The sequence below is a fragment of the Geotrypetes seraphini genome, chromosome 1 (assembly GCF_902459505.1).
Source record: "Geotrypetes seraphini chromosome 1, aGeoSer1.1, whole genome shotgun sequence".
Taxonomy (NCBI): domain Eukaryota; kingdom Metazoa; phylum Chordata; class Amphibia; order Gymnophiona; family Dermophiidae; genus Geotrypetes; species Geotrypetes seraphini.
Window position 1 is genome coordinate 238,250,597 of NC_047084.1, and position 17,665 is coordinate 238,268,261.

General features: G+C 42.5%; 1 protein-coding gene across 5 annotated transcripts in view; it reads left to right on the forward strand.

Moving 5' to 3' along the window:
• Positions 1 to 17,665, forward strand: part of CCDC149 (coiled-coil domain containing 149) — a 120,244-nt gene that overhangs the window by 69,819 nt on the left and 32,760 nt on the right. For all 5 annotated transcript variants that reach the window (XM_033948369.1, XM_033948333.1, XM_033948343.1 and 2 more), the window contains 2 exons: positions 890 to 1,034; positions 14,653 to 14,729. In XM_033948369.1, the coding sequence (XP_033804260.1) occupies positions 890 to 1,034; positions 14,653 to 14,729 (222 nt within the window). The remainder of the gene's footprint in view (positions 1 to 889; positions 1,035 to 14,652; positions 14,730 to 17,665) is intronic.

The window sequence follows — 17,665 nt, forward strand, 5'->3', positions numbered from 1 at the left end:
CATTAATGCTGACATAGTACAGCAGGAAAAAGAATGAATGAGAAATATGGGGGCAAGGGTGGGTGAGTGAGTCATAGGCTGTGGGTTCTGAGAGGAGAGGATTTGAAGAGATAGGAGTTAAAGAAGAAACTGATCTTAGGAGGGATGTTAGAGGATCATTTCTCCTTCTCCCAAATCCCTTTCTTCTCCTCCCCTCTGCTTCCTGATTTTATCTATCCTTCTCCATACTGCCATCCCTTTCCTTGTCACTCTGCTCCTCTTACCCAAGATCCCTTCTCATTTTCTTTCTTCTATGGTCCCCCTTTATTTCTAGCACCAATTATTAAAATCCCTCCCCCCCAAAAAAAAAATCAAACCCCACCAAATTGAGCATAAAAATGTCAGAAAATGACTTTTTAAAAGTTAAGTAAATATTTATATTGATATGCAAATTTATACAAATGTGCCACAGACTTAAGTGCCGCAGAACCCACCATTGAGCTGCCTCAGGAAATTGAGGTCTGTGGCCAAACCTGTGCCAGCTACATGGAAGTAAATTCCTCAAGATGATTACTCACCAAATAAGACACACAATCTTTCTCACAGGATATACTGTAGTAACTCATTTCTGGAATTGTCATGGTATGACTTCTTTATATCGGTGAATTCTGCTGGAGGATATAAAAAAATTGGTGGGGGGGGGTTGTTTGTTTTACTATTGTGGTTTCCGGGGCTGCCAGACTCTGGGAAGCTATGTGCAGAAGCTTGCAGGAGCACAAGTGTGAGTGCCTACAGTAATAAATATCTCTCCTGAACTTATTACCTGCTGTCAGACTCTCACACTGCACATTCTTATAACCTCTCTTGTCAGTGTAGTCACCTTCTGAGAACTCTCTTCTTACTTTTCTAGTGCAAGATTTGCTGTCTGAAGACCACGGGTGTAGCCTGCCAGCTACGCCACAGTCCATTTCAGACCTAAAATCTTTAGCTACCGCGCTGCTGGAGACCATCCATGAGAAGAACATGGTCATCCAACACCAAAGACAAACTAACAAGTATGTAGCAGAACAAGGAAATATCCATAAAATTCACTGGTGTAAGTGAGGACAAGTATTCATATATGACTTTCTTATTAGAGTATTATCATTCTTATTAGGGTAGATTTTCTGAGGCATGAGCTGCCTTTTCTCCCCTCCCCCACCCCATTTCCCTATATTGCACTCTACCTGATCCACTGGCAAGCAAATTATGCTCATGGCCAGATAGGTTTCACTGATTCAGTATTACTTTCCAGTCTTAGAAAAGACACACATGTTCTATTGTCCCTTGATACTCAACTTTTGGGAATCAATATGGGGACAAATCAATTTGATTCTGGAGTCTTCGATTCCATTATCTGATGAGGTGGTTATCTGTGGTACATTGTTGTCACCTAAACCTCCACTAGATAGATATAAAAGCAGACTATTTGCCATAATGACTAGGATAGCCATCAAATGGTTACTAAGAACTGGAAAAATTAGGATAGACTTAATTTCTCCTTTTGGTGGAAATCTTTGTTTATGCTATAAATATGAAAAAATGTATTCAGATATTTTGTATAATAATAAACTATTTAAATTAACATGGGGTCCATTGACAAATTTTGTTAACATTGATTAGTTGAACTATCCCCTATTTTACTATGTGATTTGCACATCCAGGGAGGGGTATTATATTTTGTTGTATTAATTGATCAAAGGAAAGTGCTGTTTATGATTTTAATTGTATTTACCGTATTTTTTGCTCCATAAGACGCACTTTTTCCACCCCCAAAAAGGGGGTGCATCTTATGGAGCGAATACACCTTCCCCCCCTCGATACTTTTTTAAAAGTTGCAGTGCTCTCCTGCTGGACGGCTGTCTTTGGAAGCAGAGCAGAGCGGCGCAACACAGGAGCGCGACCGTTGCGCTTCCTGCCTGGTTCCGCGCCGCTCAGTGATTGGCTGAGGTCAGTTCTCATTGAGAACTGACATCAGCCAATCATTGAGCGGCGCGGGACCAGGCAGGAAATGCAAAAGTCGCGCTCCTATGTCGCCCCGCTCTGCTCTACTTCCAAAGACAGCCCAGGAGAGCACCGCAACTTTAAAAAGGTATCAGGGCAGCTTCGGGCTGCAGCTTTCGGGTGCGGGCAGCTTCAGGCGAATTCCTTCAATGCAACGGCTTCTGACTGGGCTCCAGGCGGGAGGCTTCAGGTGCGTGCAGCGTCGGGCAGGCTCCTTCGCTGTGACAGCTTCTGACAGGGCTGCAGGTGGGAGGCTTCAGGTGCGGGCGTATTCGGGCAGGTTCCTTCGCTGTGGGCAGCTTTGGGTACGGCCAGATTGTGGCTGTGGGCTGGCTGCTTTGGGTGCGAGTGGCTTCAGGCTGCGGGCGAACTGCTTCAGGCTACTTAGCAGATGCACCAGACGCACCCCCCTGTAGAGGAGGAAATTTTTTTCCTTGGTTTTTCCTCCTCTACAGGGGGTGCATCTTATAGACCGAAAAATACGGTATAAAGTAATGCACCTGGTTTTTGTTTTTGAATTAGGGAGAGAGGGGGGGAAATATATTGTAGTACTTCTTTGATCGATTGTAGTGCTGTCTTGAAGCCATTTGTATGTATATTTTAATGCACTGTTTTTGAATGGAAAATTAAGAAAGATTTATAAAAAAAAGAAAAGACACGCATGTACATTTAAAGACTGAGTACACCAACAGTGGAAGAAGTACTTTCTCACTGATAGCTGGTGTTTCTTTTAGCTGCATTCAGAAATTAGACAGCATGGAAAAAAGGAAAGGGGAATATTTAAATATACATATAGTTTTCTCTTACAGTTTACCATGTAGGAAAAGTAAAACATTATTTTCTCTGATTTTTAGTGTTTGCAGGTTACAGTGAAAATGATCTCAAACTACTATTAAACATTTTGCTTGTTACTAACAAAAGAAAAGACTACTGGCAATTTGGACTCATTTTCACTATAACCTGCAATCACTAACCCCCTCTTCTACTAAACCGTGCTAGCGGTTTTAGCGCGGGGAGCCGCGCTGCTCCCGACGCTCATTGAGTTCCTATGATCATCGGGAGCAGCGTGGGCCATCCAGTGCGGCTCTCTGAGCTAAAACTGCTAGCGCGGTTTAGTAGAAGAGGCCCTAAAATTCGGAGAAAATATTTCCCCTTTGCTATGTACTACACAGCAACAACAGAAGAAAAAAAATATTTTCCCCCCATTCCTCTTTTCTAAGTAATCAGCAAGCCTAAACTAATAATATTTTGGCCCTTCCTTACTCTTTCCCTAATCTGGTCACAAATATGTAGCCTGATATTGAGCATATAGTTTTTGAAAATATGTGGAATGCTACAGAGCTGCCAAAGGGGCCAATCACTCAGTGGAAGATTTAGGGTCCCCTCCCATTTCTCCTCCCATCTCCACCCATTGCTCTACCCTTGGTAGAGCCAATAGGCAGCCAAAGGCAATAGAAGTGGCCGCCTTGTCCAATAGCAGCAGGAAATGCGTTCATAAAATGTCATCTCCTTCTGTACCCCCTAGTTGCCAAAAATAGAAAGGAGATTTTCATATACCATATTTTCATGTTTATAATGCACATACATTTGGGTATGAATGTAATAAAAAAAATAAACCCCTCATATAACGCACGTGTTATTTTTGTGAAAATACTTTCTTCTTGCTAGAGTCTTCCACTGTCTCTGCCAGTGTCTATGCCTGTCCTCATCTTTCCCATATATTCCTGCTTGCTGTAAACCAGCGGTGGGGCTGCTGCCTTTGAGCTCCACCCTCCCCCAGAGTTCTGTGCATGCCAGTGTCTCCTTCCCACTTTGGCTGCCTTCAGCTCCCTTCTATCTGCTCTCCTGTCCTTCACCTTTCTTACTTGTTTTGGTAATCTTTTCTAGTGGGGACTCTCACAGGCAGCCTTATGCATCATTCGGGGCCTTTCCACCTCTATGAAAACAGGAAGTTGCATCATAGAAAGAAAGGCCCCTAATATTGCACAGGGCTGCCTATGAGAGTCCCTGCTGAAGTGGATTACCAAAACATGTAAGGAGGACTCCAGGGAGGGGCATGTAGAGGAGAACAAAAAGTCTGAATGCAGCTAAGGGGAGGAGTAGATGCTGGCTTGATGACTCTGAGGAGGGGAGAGCCCAAAGGCAGCAGCCTCACCAAAGGCAATGACTATGTAAAAAAATATTTTGTAGTGTGCACTCATGCATATAGCATGCAGGGAAGTATTAATGTTTGTAAAAATGTTTATAACGCATGCATTATATTCATGAAAATATGGTTTATAATTTTACCACATAAATGGCTTTGAAAAATCTCTTCCATGAGTGCTTTTTTTGGTTTAATTCCCTTTTGAAGGCTGACAGCCATGCCCTTTTCCCATGTCCCCCTTCACTGCCTTTTGGAATGGTAACTGGTGCTCCATACAGATTAATCCAATGGAAGGATGTAAGATGCTTTAAAAACAAGTTTTTCCTGTGAAATGAGTCACAGTCAAGTAATCATACTGAGTTACAAAGGATCATGGAATATGAAATTTAAAAGGCCAGTTTTGCTTAATTGAGGATACAACCTTCTGAACTGTGTTTCCTATAATGTTTAAGGCCTTGAGTTATTCTGTTTGGTAAGACATGGTTTTGCATATTATGATTTATGCATCCACTTGCTGATTAGTGTTGCCTCAAACTCTTTTGAGTATTGTTAGTTGTTTATTTTGTTCTGAAGGTTTGATTGACTCCTAATGCAGGCTGATTAGCTGAAACACAGTTTGTGTCGAGTCCTTTTCTAATACCATCAGTCTTAAATTTGAAATAGTCCTTTTTCTAACATTTATGAATCCTTTTTGATTGCGGTCCTTATGGTTTTTTTTTTTTCCTGGATTGGTGTCCATGAGGCAGATATTATCTTTTACTTCTCTACTTTCCAAAAGGAAATAGTGCACCACTAATGTTGAACCACACTGGCAGAAGGTAGGGGGAAGGGCAATGTACGAGGCCAGCCGGGAGGCCCCACACTTTGCTGGTGATCAAAAATGGAAGGCACAGGGTTGGACCATGGTGAATAAGAACATAAAAATAGCCATACTGGGTTAGACCAATAGTCCATCTAGGCCAACATCCTGTTTCAAACAGTGGCCAGTCCAGGTCACAAGTACCTGGCAAAAGCCCAAATAGTAGCAACATTCCATGCTACCAATCCCAGAGCAAGAAGTGATTTCCCCCATGTCTGTCTCAATAGTAGACTATGGACTTTTCCTCCAGGAACTTGTCCAAACTTTTTTTTTTTTTTTTAAAGTTATACAGGCCTATATTAGTTTGTCTGTGATGATCTAATAATAATTTCTTGATTACCTTTTTGATGATATGGTACTAGACAGCCCCATTGAGGTGAACTAGGTCAGTAATAATATTTTATTTTATCTTTATGTTAATTTTCCTGATACTTTTGATGTACCTAAACTTTGTTATGTATTTCATATAACAAACTGAAATAAAGAAATTTTAAAAAACCCAAAAAACCAACCCCAGTTATGTTAACCACTCTTACTATATACTCTGGCAATGCGTTCCAGAGCTTAACTATTTTCTGAGTGAAAAAATGCTTCCTTCTATTGGTTTTAAAAGTATTTCCCTGCAACTTCATTGAGTGTCCTCTAGTCTTTGTAATTTCTGTTGGAGTAAAAAATGTATCCACTTATACCCGCTCAACTCCACTCAGAATTTTATAGACATCAATCATATGTCCCATCAGCCATCTCTTTTCCAAGATGAAGAGCCCTAACCTTCTTAGCCTTTCCTCATACAAGAAGAGTTCCATACCCTTTATCATCTTGGTCGCTCTTCTTTGAACCTTTTCTAATTCCGCCAAGAATCTTCTTTTCAAAACACAAAGACATCTTTTAAAAATGACATAAAGCAGCACTTGGATGTTTTTCTCGCTAAAATGTCCAAGTGCCAATTTTCAAAACCGGTTTTCTGAACATCTTATTATGCTTCTTGTCTGCTGAGCATCTAGAATTCAAAGTGGTGTGTTGGAAGCGTGTCATGGGTGGGCTTTGGGCATTCTTAGCACTTGGATGTCTTGCGGTTGATAATTAAACCTTTCCCGAGATAGCCAAGATGTAACTTAGATGTCTGAAACTACACCTGTTTTTTCAAAGCATCTGTGTGTCAAAAAAGTACCCAAACTGACCATTGGAGGAATGAAAGCACCCCTCCCCAGTAGTCACTGACTCCCTCCCAAGCTCCAAAGTTGTGAAAGAAACAGTACATACTAGCCTCTAAGACAAGTGCAGATATTATGGAGCATCCTAGTAAAGCAGCAAGCAAGTGTCTTTAGAGTAGCCTGATAGGTGGTGTAATTAACAGTAGAGAGGAGGATCCAGGTTCATATCCCATGCTACCCACTACATCTATAGTAGAAAGTGTGAGCCCACCAAAACCCTCCCAGAATCTACTGTACTGCCATATAAGTGATGCTTGCAGCAATAAGGGCTATCAGGGTAGTAGACAGGTGGGTATAATAAGTTTGGGGGAATTCTGGAGGGCTTACCATACACTACAAGGGGGTTCTGGTGAAATATGTACCAGGTACCCTTTATGTGAAATTCACAGTAGTGACCCCTACGTTGCCCCACTGCCCTGTTGGCATGTCTGTGTGGCTAGTCCATTTCTTACCAAACCTCTGTAACAACCTACCTTCTCATATCAGAGCCCTTAAAGAATTTCTTAACTTTAGAAAAGCTTGTAAATGCCTACCTTTATGCCTAGTCACTCCCTCAACCCTTCACCAGCATCAGTGAGTAATCCTGTATGAAGATATATTGCAACACACTGTTTGTAAACCCTATATTACAACACTGTGAATGTAAACTGTAATAGGTTCTGAGCTTTTTGAAGAGGATGAGATATAAATCTAAATAAATAAGATGCTGGTCCCTCCCACGTCCAAATGGGCTTCATTTGGACTTTTGAACTTGGCTGTATTTGTATTCAAAAATGGCCCAAAAAGAAGGACACGGTACTACTCGAAAGGGTCCAGAGAAGAGCGACTAAAATGGTTAAGGGGCTGGAGGACTTGCCGTACAGCGAGAGATTAGAAAAACTGGGCCTCTTTTCCCTTGAAAAGAGGAATCTGAGAGGGGATATGATCGAAACATTCAAGATACTGAAGGGAATAGACTTAGTAGATAAAGACAGGTTGTTCACCCTCTCCAAAGCAGAGAGAATGAGAGGGCACTCTCTAAAGGTAAAAGGGGATAGATTCCGTACAAACATAAGGAAGTTCTTCTTCACCCAGAGAGTGGTAGAAAACTGGAATGCTCTTCCGGAGTCTGTTATAGGGGAAAACACCCTCCGGGGATTCAAGACAAAGTTAGACAAGTTCCTGCTGAATCGGAACGTACGCAGGTAGGGCTAATCTCATCTTGGGCACTGGTCTTTGACTTAGGGGCCGCCACGGGAGCGGACTGCTAGGCACGATGGACCACTGGTCTGACCCAGCAGCGGCAATTCTTATGTTCAAGACGTCAAAATAAGTCATTTTTGAAAAAAAAAGTGGACATCTAGCGGTTTCAAAAATGGCTGTTTTGGATGTCTTATGGGAAATGTCCAAAGTTGGACTTGGACATTCTATTGAATATGCCTCTCCACATTTTTTTTGAGATACAGCTTGTAGGACTGAACGTAGTATTCAAGGTGAGGTCGTACCATTGAACGATACATAGGCATTATAACATGTTTAGTCTATTTACCATCCCTTTCCATGCATCTTGTTTGCTTTTTTGGCCATGCCACACATTGGGTGGAAGGTTTTAGTGTATTGTTTACAATGACACCCAGATCTTTTCTTGGGCATTGACCTCCAAGGTGGTCTGATATCTATGATTTGGATCATTTTTCCCAATGTGCATCACTTTGCATTTGTCCACATTTAATTTCATCTGCCATTTGGATGCCCAGTCTTCCAATTTCCTATGATCTTCCTGCAGTTTTTCACAGTCTGCATACATTTTAACGACTTTAAACAGTTTAATGTTATCTGCAAATTTAATCACTTCACTCGCTGTTCCAATTTCCAGATCATTTATAAATACGTTAAATAGCACCGGTCCCAGTACAGATCCCTGCGGCACTCCACTATTTACCCTCCTCCATTGAGAAAAATGGCCATTTAATCCTACCCTCTGTTTTCTGTATAATAACCAATTCTTAATCCACAACTGAACATTGCCTCCTATACCAAGATTCTTTAATTTTCTCAGGAGCCTCTTATGAGGAACTTTGTCAAAAGCTTTCTGAAAATCTAGGTAACACAAAAAGTCAAGCTATTCAAATTCTTTGTCAAACTTAAGGTAGAACCATGTTTTTGTTTTGTTTTTGTGGTAAGAATAACTGGGGAGATGGAGCAGACATAAACATTGGAATGGGGAGAGCCAGGGGTGTTTTGGCATCACCAAAAATCAGATCCAAGCACATGAAGATCACCCCACTCACCCATACCCGGCCCCCGCTGTTGCTACTTCTCCAAACTAACAGCAGCATCAGTGACAGTGATAAAACAAAGATGAAGCCAACGGGTTGCTCCATTCATCCTTGCAGCTGCTGGACCCGCCTCCCTCTGACATCACTTCCAGTTCCGGGGTAGAGCCAGCATCTGTGAGGATGGATGGAGGAGCCTTGCAATGGCTTCATCTTTGTTTTGCTGCCGTTGTTGCTGCTGTTAGTCTAAGCGGTCAGGTGTAGCTGGATACAGGAGGGGAGAGGAGAAGGGGGCAGATATGCTGGATAGAAGGGGAGGGGGGAGAGACATTGAATATAGGAGGGGTAAGGGAAGGAGAGAAGTGCTGAAGACTATGAGGGGAGGGAAGGAGAGAAATGCTGAGCATCTTAATGGGAAGTGGGCATTCAGAGGAAGGAAAGGATGTTGGTGGCACCACTATGGGATGGAAGGTAAGGGAAAGTGACATGCTGAGTTGCGTTGGGAGGAAAAGCTTGCCTTCCCCAAACAAAAAAGTGTTCCGTTGGCCCAGAGGACAGATGCAAACCGGTAAGGGATGGGAGCAAGCTACTAAGATGTGAGAGAGGGGAATCTTTTTTTCAAGTTCAGACTTATTTTATTTATTTAAAACCTTTGTATTCCGCTTTTAGCCAAAGCGGCTCACAATTCAACGTACATAATCTTTAAAACACACAGGTTTCATAGTTCTTCCAGCGAACAAAAGTGAAAACAATAAAAGAAGTAACTTACTAGACATTTTATCATACGCTTATGTGTCACTGTGTCAAATAAAGGCCCTGAGGTGCTACTTTTAAATGGAACAAGACAGGGAAATACAGTATATCCCTCTTGTTTTGCAATGCGTGCAGCAGGATTTTAGCTGAAGCTATGCCAGGTACACAAATCAGCTAAGCAGTCTAACCTACAGTTGTGTCATAATCCATGAAAATAAAGATAGGTGCAATGACTTAGATTCCTCAGAGATTACTGAAAATAGCAAGACAATAGCTACCATCAGCAGCAATTCTTTTTAATTGCATGTTTATAACTGGTATAACACCTGGGGTTTTAGAAAAGCCACCTTGTACCTATATCTAAGTCAGTGGATTTGCAAGGCAGTCTCCATTCCCAGTTAAATGGAAGAGAGATTTGTGGTTAACTAGTTTGTTTGAATTCTGCAGCTGTACCATGACAGATGCTCCATTCCCAGCCCAACAGACATCATCCATAATATTGCACTTAAACTAAGTAACTCATGGATTTTCATCAGATATGGCAAAAGAGCAAGAGGGAAGGGCTGTACTTAAAGATTCAGTATATTTAAGAGTGACCACAATATAATTTAAACAGTGTTCTTCTGGAATACTGTATATTGGCTGCTATTATAATTCAGATTGGAAGGCGAAACCCTTCTCTGTTGCCAACTCCAGACTATGGGCTAGATTCACTAAGTCTTTTAAACAATCACAGCTCTTGTAAGAATATATATTTATAAATTAGTAAAAGTGCTCAGACCACCTAACCCTATGTTTAGTGATGACACCAAACTGCGGGTAGAATCGGGACCATCATAGCATTTTTACTGTCCCTGACCCAACCTTTAACTTTAATTATATTCACTTTATTTAAAAAAATATATAGCCACTTATCTGTATATCAGCAGGTTGGGTACTCTATTCTCCGCAGTATTATTGTGCAAATGTGTAAACTGTGCATTAAAGTGCTTTTCTACTACTATGTCAGCTCTGGTAAAACTCCATGACCCCCCTAGATTCACTAAGGCCATGGATCGGATCTGAGAGAGATCTGATCCGATCTGATCCATGGCCGGGGGGGGGGGGGGCTGAATCACAAAGCACCCTCATGCAAATGAGGGCTTTTCTCCAGCGATCCCGACACATGCGCAGACCATCTACTTTGCCTGTAGATGGTCTGCGGATGCTCTCCGCACTTGAAACTTTTTTTTTTTTTTGAGTCGGGAGGAACTTTGTTTTACTTTACTTTATTTTTACTTCGTGAGCCCGTGGTTTTAACCCACTTTAAACCCGTGGGTTAAAACCACGGGCTTGCACTGCGGGGAAGGGCAGGAGAGTCAGGGCAGAGAGCAGAGAAGCAGGATCGGGGCAGAGAGCAGGGCGGCAGAAGGACCTGAGTAACTGGTCTTCAGCAGTCGCTTATTTCTGGATTGGTCAGCCCAGTTGGTGTGTCTCATTTTTTTTTTGTGAATCACTGCCTGCCTACATTTTGAATACCGTTCCCCCTCATTTGCATGCGCAGATCAGAGGGAGATCAGGGCAGAGGTTAGTGAATCAGGTCGGAGGAAAATTGGGACACAAAGGAGTCGCTAAGTGGTCGGGACTTGATCGGTGGGCTTAGTGAATCTATCCCTACTTTTTTTCTCCCTTGCTGCATCGTACACTTGGAAGCTCTGTCCCTGGCAGTGTTCAAATCCAGCTAAAAGCCCACTTTTTTGAGGTTGCTTTTAATTCCTAACCCCACTCACTTGCAAAGCACCCTTGCCTGAGAAATTCCCTAACGCCCCTATTTGGCCTTTTTGTTTGATTAGGTTGTAAGCTCTATTGAGCAGGGACTGCCTCTTGAATGTTTTAATGTACAGTGCTAGAGAAATGATAAGTAGTAGCAGTAGTAAACCAGGGCTCTCAGGTTTCAGCTGAAACCAAATCTGCGACTGAAGTTCATTGTTTGGTCTCTGCTAGAACTGAAACAAAACCTACACCCATCACCCCATACTGAAGCCGCTACCACCAAAACAGCATGTTACCCCAGGCCAACGTCCCCACCCACTGGATAGAAAATCTGTTCATCCTCAGGACTAATGGTTTCTTAGAGGCAGGAATGATTCTGAGCCGTTCCTGCCTCCTTCAGCCATGTAGTCAAAATGACAGCCATAACCTCCCTCTGAAATCCCATGAGATTACTGTGGAAAGTCTCAGTAGCTTTTTAGACTATAGAACTGGCAAGGACAGGATTGCTCCTGCCCAGAAAAAGCCACTAAATCACCAGGGGTGTTTGAAGGTAAGCCTGGGTGGGGATAAAGTGAAGTTAGTAAGCGGTCCAGAGGGACAGGTTGTGTGTGGGGGGGAGGGGGAGGGGGGAGGCTGGCCTGGGAGGACACAGGCTTTTGGTGGCAGGGGAGGAGGTAGAGAGCAGCACATAGTGGTCACAGGGATGGGGAGTTTCTTCTTTTCCCCCTCCCCCACCCCAATAATGTTTTTTAGGCTGTTCTTGTAATGTTTGCAGCTTGCCTCTGGCTTCTGGGTGTTAACCTGGAGCAGTTTACAGAGCTGAGACATTCCAGCAGCACACTGAAAGAATTTCTTGGCACATCTGAGGGGAAAAAAATCTTTTGCAGATAGTGAACTTCAGTGGAATACCTGGCAGGACAGGAACCTGGGGCGGAGCACTCCCTCCTCTGGCCTCTTAGAGGGAGGGTGCATGGAGAGGTTGCGGGACTGTGGCCTACCTGCATGCAACCGTCAGCTCTGTCAGCCTCCCACCCCAGAACAGGAAGTTGATATCAGAGGGGGTGGGGGTCAGCAAAGCCAATCGCCATGTGCAGGCAGACCTCAGCCCTATGACTATTCTAGCACCCAGGGCGGACTGCCCCACCCTTGGTAAACTACTAGTGAATTTAAAACAGCAATAGGGATAATTCAGATAACAGCTAAAATGATTAAAAATTCTTAATTTTTGAAGTGCTGTTCTATTGGTTAGTCTTACACAAGAGAAAGACAGAATGTTTACAGCAGTGGTTCTTAACACAGTACTTGAGACACAGCCAGCCAGTTGGATTTTCAGGATATCCACAATTTAATATGCATGAGATAAATTTGCATGCACTGCCCCCTTGGTATGCACATCTCTTTCATGCATTTATTATTTGTGAATATCCTGAAAACCTGCCTAGCTGAGTGTTCCTCAAGGTCTGGGTTGAGAACCAATATTTTACAACATATAAAGTACTTCATGTGATCTAGGGCAGTGTTCTTCAACCACCGGTCCATGGACTGGTGCCGGTCCGCAGAAATTTTCCCACCTCCAGTGGGCCCAAGAGATTGTTCTGTAGCTGCCGGTCCTCAGTGCGATCAATGGTCTTTGGGCCAGCTCTCTGAGTGCTGCAGTGCACAAAGCCGTGGGAAAAAGCTCCTACCCACGGTCTGCGCCTGACCTGGAAGCCTTCTCTCTGACATCGCGAGGAGCCGCTTCCTACAGCTTTGTACAATGCAGCACTCAGGGAGCCGGCCTGAAGACCCTGCGTTGACCCCGCACCGTGGACCGGCCTGAAGCTAACACCGGAGGGTAGGCCAGAAGGCAAGGCACATGGAGGGAGAGAGACAACAACAGTAGCGGAGATGCTTTTATTTTTTTATTTAGTAATTTTACATCTGCTGTCTGTTCAGGAAGAAATGCATTTGTTTGTTTTTCTCTGGGGGTTGTACTGCTTGCAGTCTTGCATCTTAGGATTTGTTTGTGAATATTAGTACTTTTAGTTTTTGGTCCTGCATTTGCATGGGGTTATCTGTTTTCTGGTAGGAATGAATGTTGAAAAGCATACAGTGTGCTCTGTGTATTTTAATTTTGTGGTTAACCATTATGTGTTGTTAATACGATTATATTGTATGTGTGTATATATGAAAAATGGATGGAAAAAATGGTGTTACAATTAGTACTATTATGGGGGCGGGGTCTGGGACGGAGATTGGGTGGAGATGGGCACGACTTAGCCCAGTGTTCTTCAACTGCTGGTCCGCGGACCGGTGTCGGTGCACAAAATAATTTTTTTATTTCCGGTGGTCCATAGGTATCAAAAGGTTGAAGAACACTGATCTAGGGAATTAGAAAATGTTCCTAAATACTGTGAGCCCTCTGAATTCGTGGTTTCAGTATCCACGGATTCATTTGCAATTTTTTTTTTTTTTTTTTTAATTAAAGCTGCATTCCAGACCTTCCCTGCCTCCCTCCCACCTTCCTCCTGGCATCCCAGACCTTACCTGGTGGTCTAGCGGGCTTTCGGGGCAGTGGGATGGGTCAGAGCGTGGGTGGGTCAGAGCCGGCCCAAAAGTTATTTGCGAATATTGAATATTCATGGGCTGGCTCTGCCCCTAACCCCCGCGAATACGGAGGGGGAAGTGTATAATTGGTATGTATTTTGTTAGAATCTGTGTAGTCAAACTTGCTTAAAGAGATGATAAAGAGAATTTACCTAAAAGAAGGCAATTCGACTAACTTAGGGCTTCTTTTATTAAACCACGAAAGAGCTTCTTTCCATGGGCCAACGAGGTAAATGCTCCAGTGCTCATTCAGTTCCTATACGCGTCGGAGCATTTACCTCACCAGCCCACGGTAAGAAGCTCTTCCGCAGTTTAGTAAAGCCCAGCATTAGTAGGAACAGTTAATCCAATCCTTGATTTCTTGGACAAAATTTTGTTTGGATGCTACAAGATGTATTAAACAGAAAAATTGTTCAAATGATGGACTGCAATTTTATAGTTAGCTGGAAGGATAATAACAAGGAGTTAGAAAACAATCCAGGGCAACATGTTTTTTAATAGGTGAATTTGGTAGCATCCACAACGCAGCAATCCTCTCTCACAGGATCAAAATATAGGATGGCAACAAGGTTCCCAAAGTCATTAACATCAATACACAAATCCAGTGCAGATGTTTTGACTTGGCTCATATCATTGCCTCCTTTGTCAAATGCAGCTTAATTATTTACTTCTGTATTATTTCTTCAGAAACAAAAACTAATAGACAGCAAAGTTTCTTTTTTACTTATCGTTTTTTAATGCAGTGTCTCTAGCATGCCCCGACGGGACTCGTTTCGCCCACAAGGACTTTCTCAAGGGTTCATAGAGGAGCTCTTTACTAGCGATAAGTAAAAAAGAAACTTTGGAGTTTTGATAGAGACAATAAATAAGTCCAAATAGAGAAACGTCGGAGAGAGGCAAAATCTGAATGCCTGGCTTGTCTGATTCTCAGCTCCATGCATTAACACAAGGCCTGTCCTGCATTCTGTGACCACCATGAAAAAGAAGTGCTTCAAAAGGAAAAGAAAAAAAAAAGGGAAATGATTTTGTCTAAAGGCTATTGAGCACGGTTAACTTTTCTCTCAGAATTTTAGGTAACAGAGTTGCAGAACTGGAGAAAAAACTAAGAACTTTGGAAGTTTCTGGGTTATGGAGTCTTCCAGGTCAGTAAGAACCAAAGCAAACTGATCATATTAATTTGTTTTACAATAAATATTACTGGACGATTTTATTTGATAGTAATAAGATTCTGCTTTATACATTGCTCTAATTGAGCGATAAGATGACACATTTGTTTTCCATTTTCTTTGACTTTCTACCGAGGCAAAAGTTTCTTCTGACTCTTCCTCTTTTTTTTTTTTTTTAACAAATGTTGGCTTTTTTTTTTTCCCTTTAGAGAGATTGATTTAGCTTAGTTTTAACCCCACGATGTACCTGGAACTGCAGTTCTTATTTCTGTAGAAAAAACAAACACAAATTAAAACCATTACTTTATTTCCTTGTATGCTATGGGATAAATGTTGAACTAGATCAGCTTGGTTGGGGAAAATAGCTGGAGCCAGGTGGCAATCTTCTTGCTGTGGTAAAAGGGTTGGGCCTGAATCTGAGTGATTTACCTTATTTTTTTTAATTTCTTAGTTGTTCCCCAACATCAGCTCAGTTATGTAATCATGAGAATCTTGGCGAGAGGGAGAATTAGAAGGCCTTGAGCATGCGCAGATGCATTCAAAAGTAATTCAAAAACGGCTTGACCGATTTGAACGAAACTTGGTATGCAGATCCCTCACTACCTGGGGTGATATGTTCTGGGGGTCTCGCGGCCCACCTGCACATGTGGGCGGAGCTACAAACAGAAAATCAGATTTCACCCATTCATGTCAATGGAAAAAATGTAAAAAGCTGCCATTCTCACAGTAATTCAAAAACGGCTTGACCGATTTGAACGAAACTTGGTATGCAGATCCCTCACTACCTGGGGTGATATGTTCTGGGGGTCTCGCAGCCCACCTGCACACGTGGGCGTAGCTACAAACAGAAAATCAGATTTCACCCATTCATGTCAATGGAAAAAATGTAAAAAGCTGCCATTCTCACAGTAATTCAAAAACGGCTTGACCGATTTGAACAAACCTTGGTATGCAGATCCCTCACTACCTGGGGTGATATGTTCTGGGGGTCTCGCGGCCCACCTGCACACGTGGGCGGAGCTACAAACAGAAAATCAGATTTCACCCATTCATGTCAATGGAAAAAAATGTAAAAAGCTGCCATTCTCACAGTAATTCCAACTATAAAACACTTTCTATGACACTATAACCACTAGGGACATCGTTTCTATTCTACCACGGACACCATACATATAGAGTTTGTATGTTCTAACTGTGTTTGTAACTGTTTCCTTCATGCACCCCAGTTCATAATGTTATTACATTACATGAGTACTCACATATGCTGAACTAGGAACACAGGTTCCATTTTGAACCAGGAAAAAACTGCATGGAGTTTCTTTTCAACCTGAGTTTCCACATATTGAGTTGTTTAAATCAATACTGAAACTTTTGGATGCCACTTATTCCAACAGATCTTCCTTTTCAGTTTAAGAGATTGCAAATTCCAGTGAGACTTGCATTCTCTATCACAATCAACAAATCACAGGGACAGACTATTACATACTGTGGAGTGGATTTAAGATCCCCCTGTTTTTCCCATGGACAACTCTATGTTGCTTGCTCAAGGGTGGGTTCACCCAAGAATTTATATGTTCTTGCTCCTGGAGGTGAAACTAAAAATGTTGTTTATAATCAAGTTTTGTGTTAGTTGTATTGTATTCATTTTGTCAAATATTTCACATTATAATTTGAATATTGTACTTTTTATAAAGCTGTAAAAAAATAATTTCATTCACCACTATAAAGTATCTTTATTTGAATCCATTTACAGTGTTATTGCTATAATTAAATACCCGTGCAACGCCGGGGCATCAGCTAGTGTGCTATAAGATTGAACCCCCCCAAAAAAAATCAATAATAGTTTTTATATATTTTCATAAAGATAGAGGAAATACAATCATATGCTCCCTCTATCAAACGAACAGCTCTTTTGGCATAAAAACATCTGCATGCTAGTTATCAGTCAGAGCACAGAATGACTATTATGAGGTCCATCAAATAATCATAATTGTGACATCAGATGAACACTCAAACAAAAGCGATGTCTGGTCAAAAATTATTCAAAATAAATGCTTGTCACTTTTCTCAAAGGGGCCCTTTTATTAAGCTGTGGTAACCATTAACACATGCTTGCTGCAAGACTACCATGGAGTGCGCTCAGGCATCCCATGGTAGTTTTGGGATTGGCACACACTTCGCATGTGCTAAAAACTACTTTTATTTTTTAGCGCTGGGGGCATGTTTAGGGGCAGAGAGTAGGCATGCCCAAAGCTAATTGGTTAGCCCACCTACATCGCTGTGTACTAACTAATTAGCACATGGTTAGCACGGAAACCCTCAGGGCTAGATTCACTAAGCAAACTGATCGTGCACAGATCAGTGTGCGACCCAATTTTACTCCGGCCCGATTAACTTACCTCTCTGCCAATACGATTCCAATCCGCGCATGCAAATGAGGGGAATGGCGTGCAAAGTAGGCAGGGACCCGATTCACTAAAGAAATCTTGCAAACCGACTGGGCTGCCAATCAACACAAGAAGCGACTGCTGGGGACCAGTCGCAAACGTCCTTTCCGATTCTCCAGCTCCATTGCCGCCCTGCTCTCTGCTGCCCCCAAAATATTTATCTCTCTGCCCTGAATCTCTCCTGCCTGCCGCCCCAAATCTCTCCTGCCCTTCCCCGCACTGCGAGCCCATGATTTTAACCCGCGGGTTTAAAGCGGGTTAAAACCATGGGCTCACTGGACTAGTAAAAGTAAAGTAAAAGTTTTTTTTTAAAAGTCGTGGCTCAGACAGGTCTTAGACGCAAGCGCAGACCACTAGCGATCAGTGCGGTCGGAGGGGGGCATTTCTCTGATCGCCCTCATTTAAATTTTTTGTTTTGGGAATTCGTCGGGCCTGCACGGATCGGCCACGCAATTGAGGTTAGTG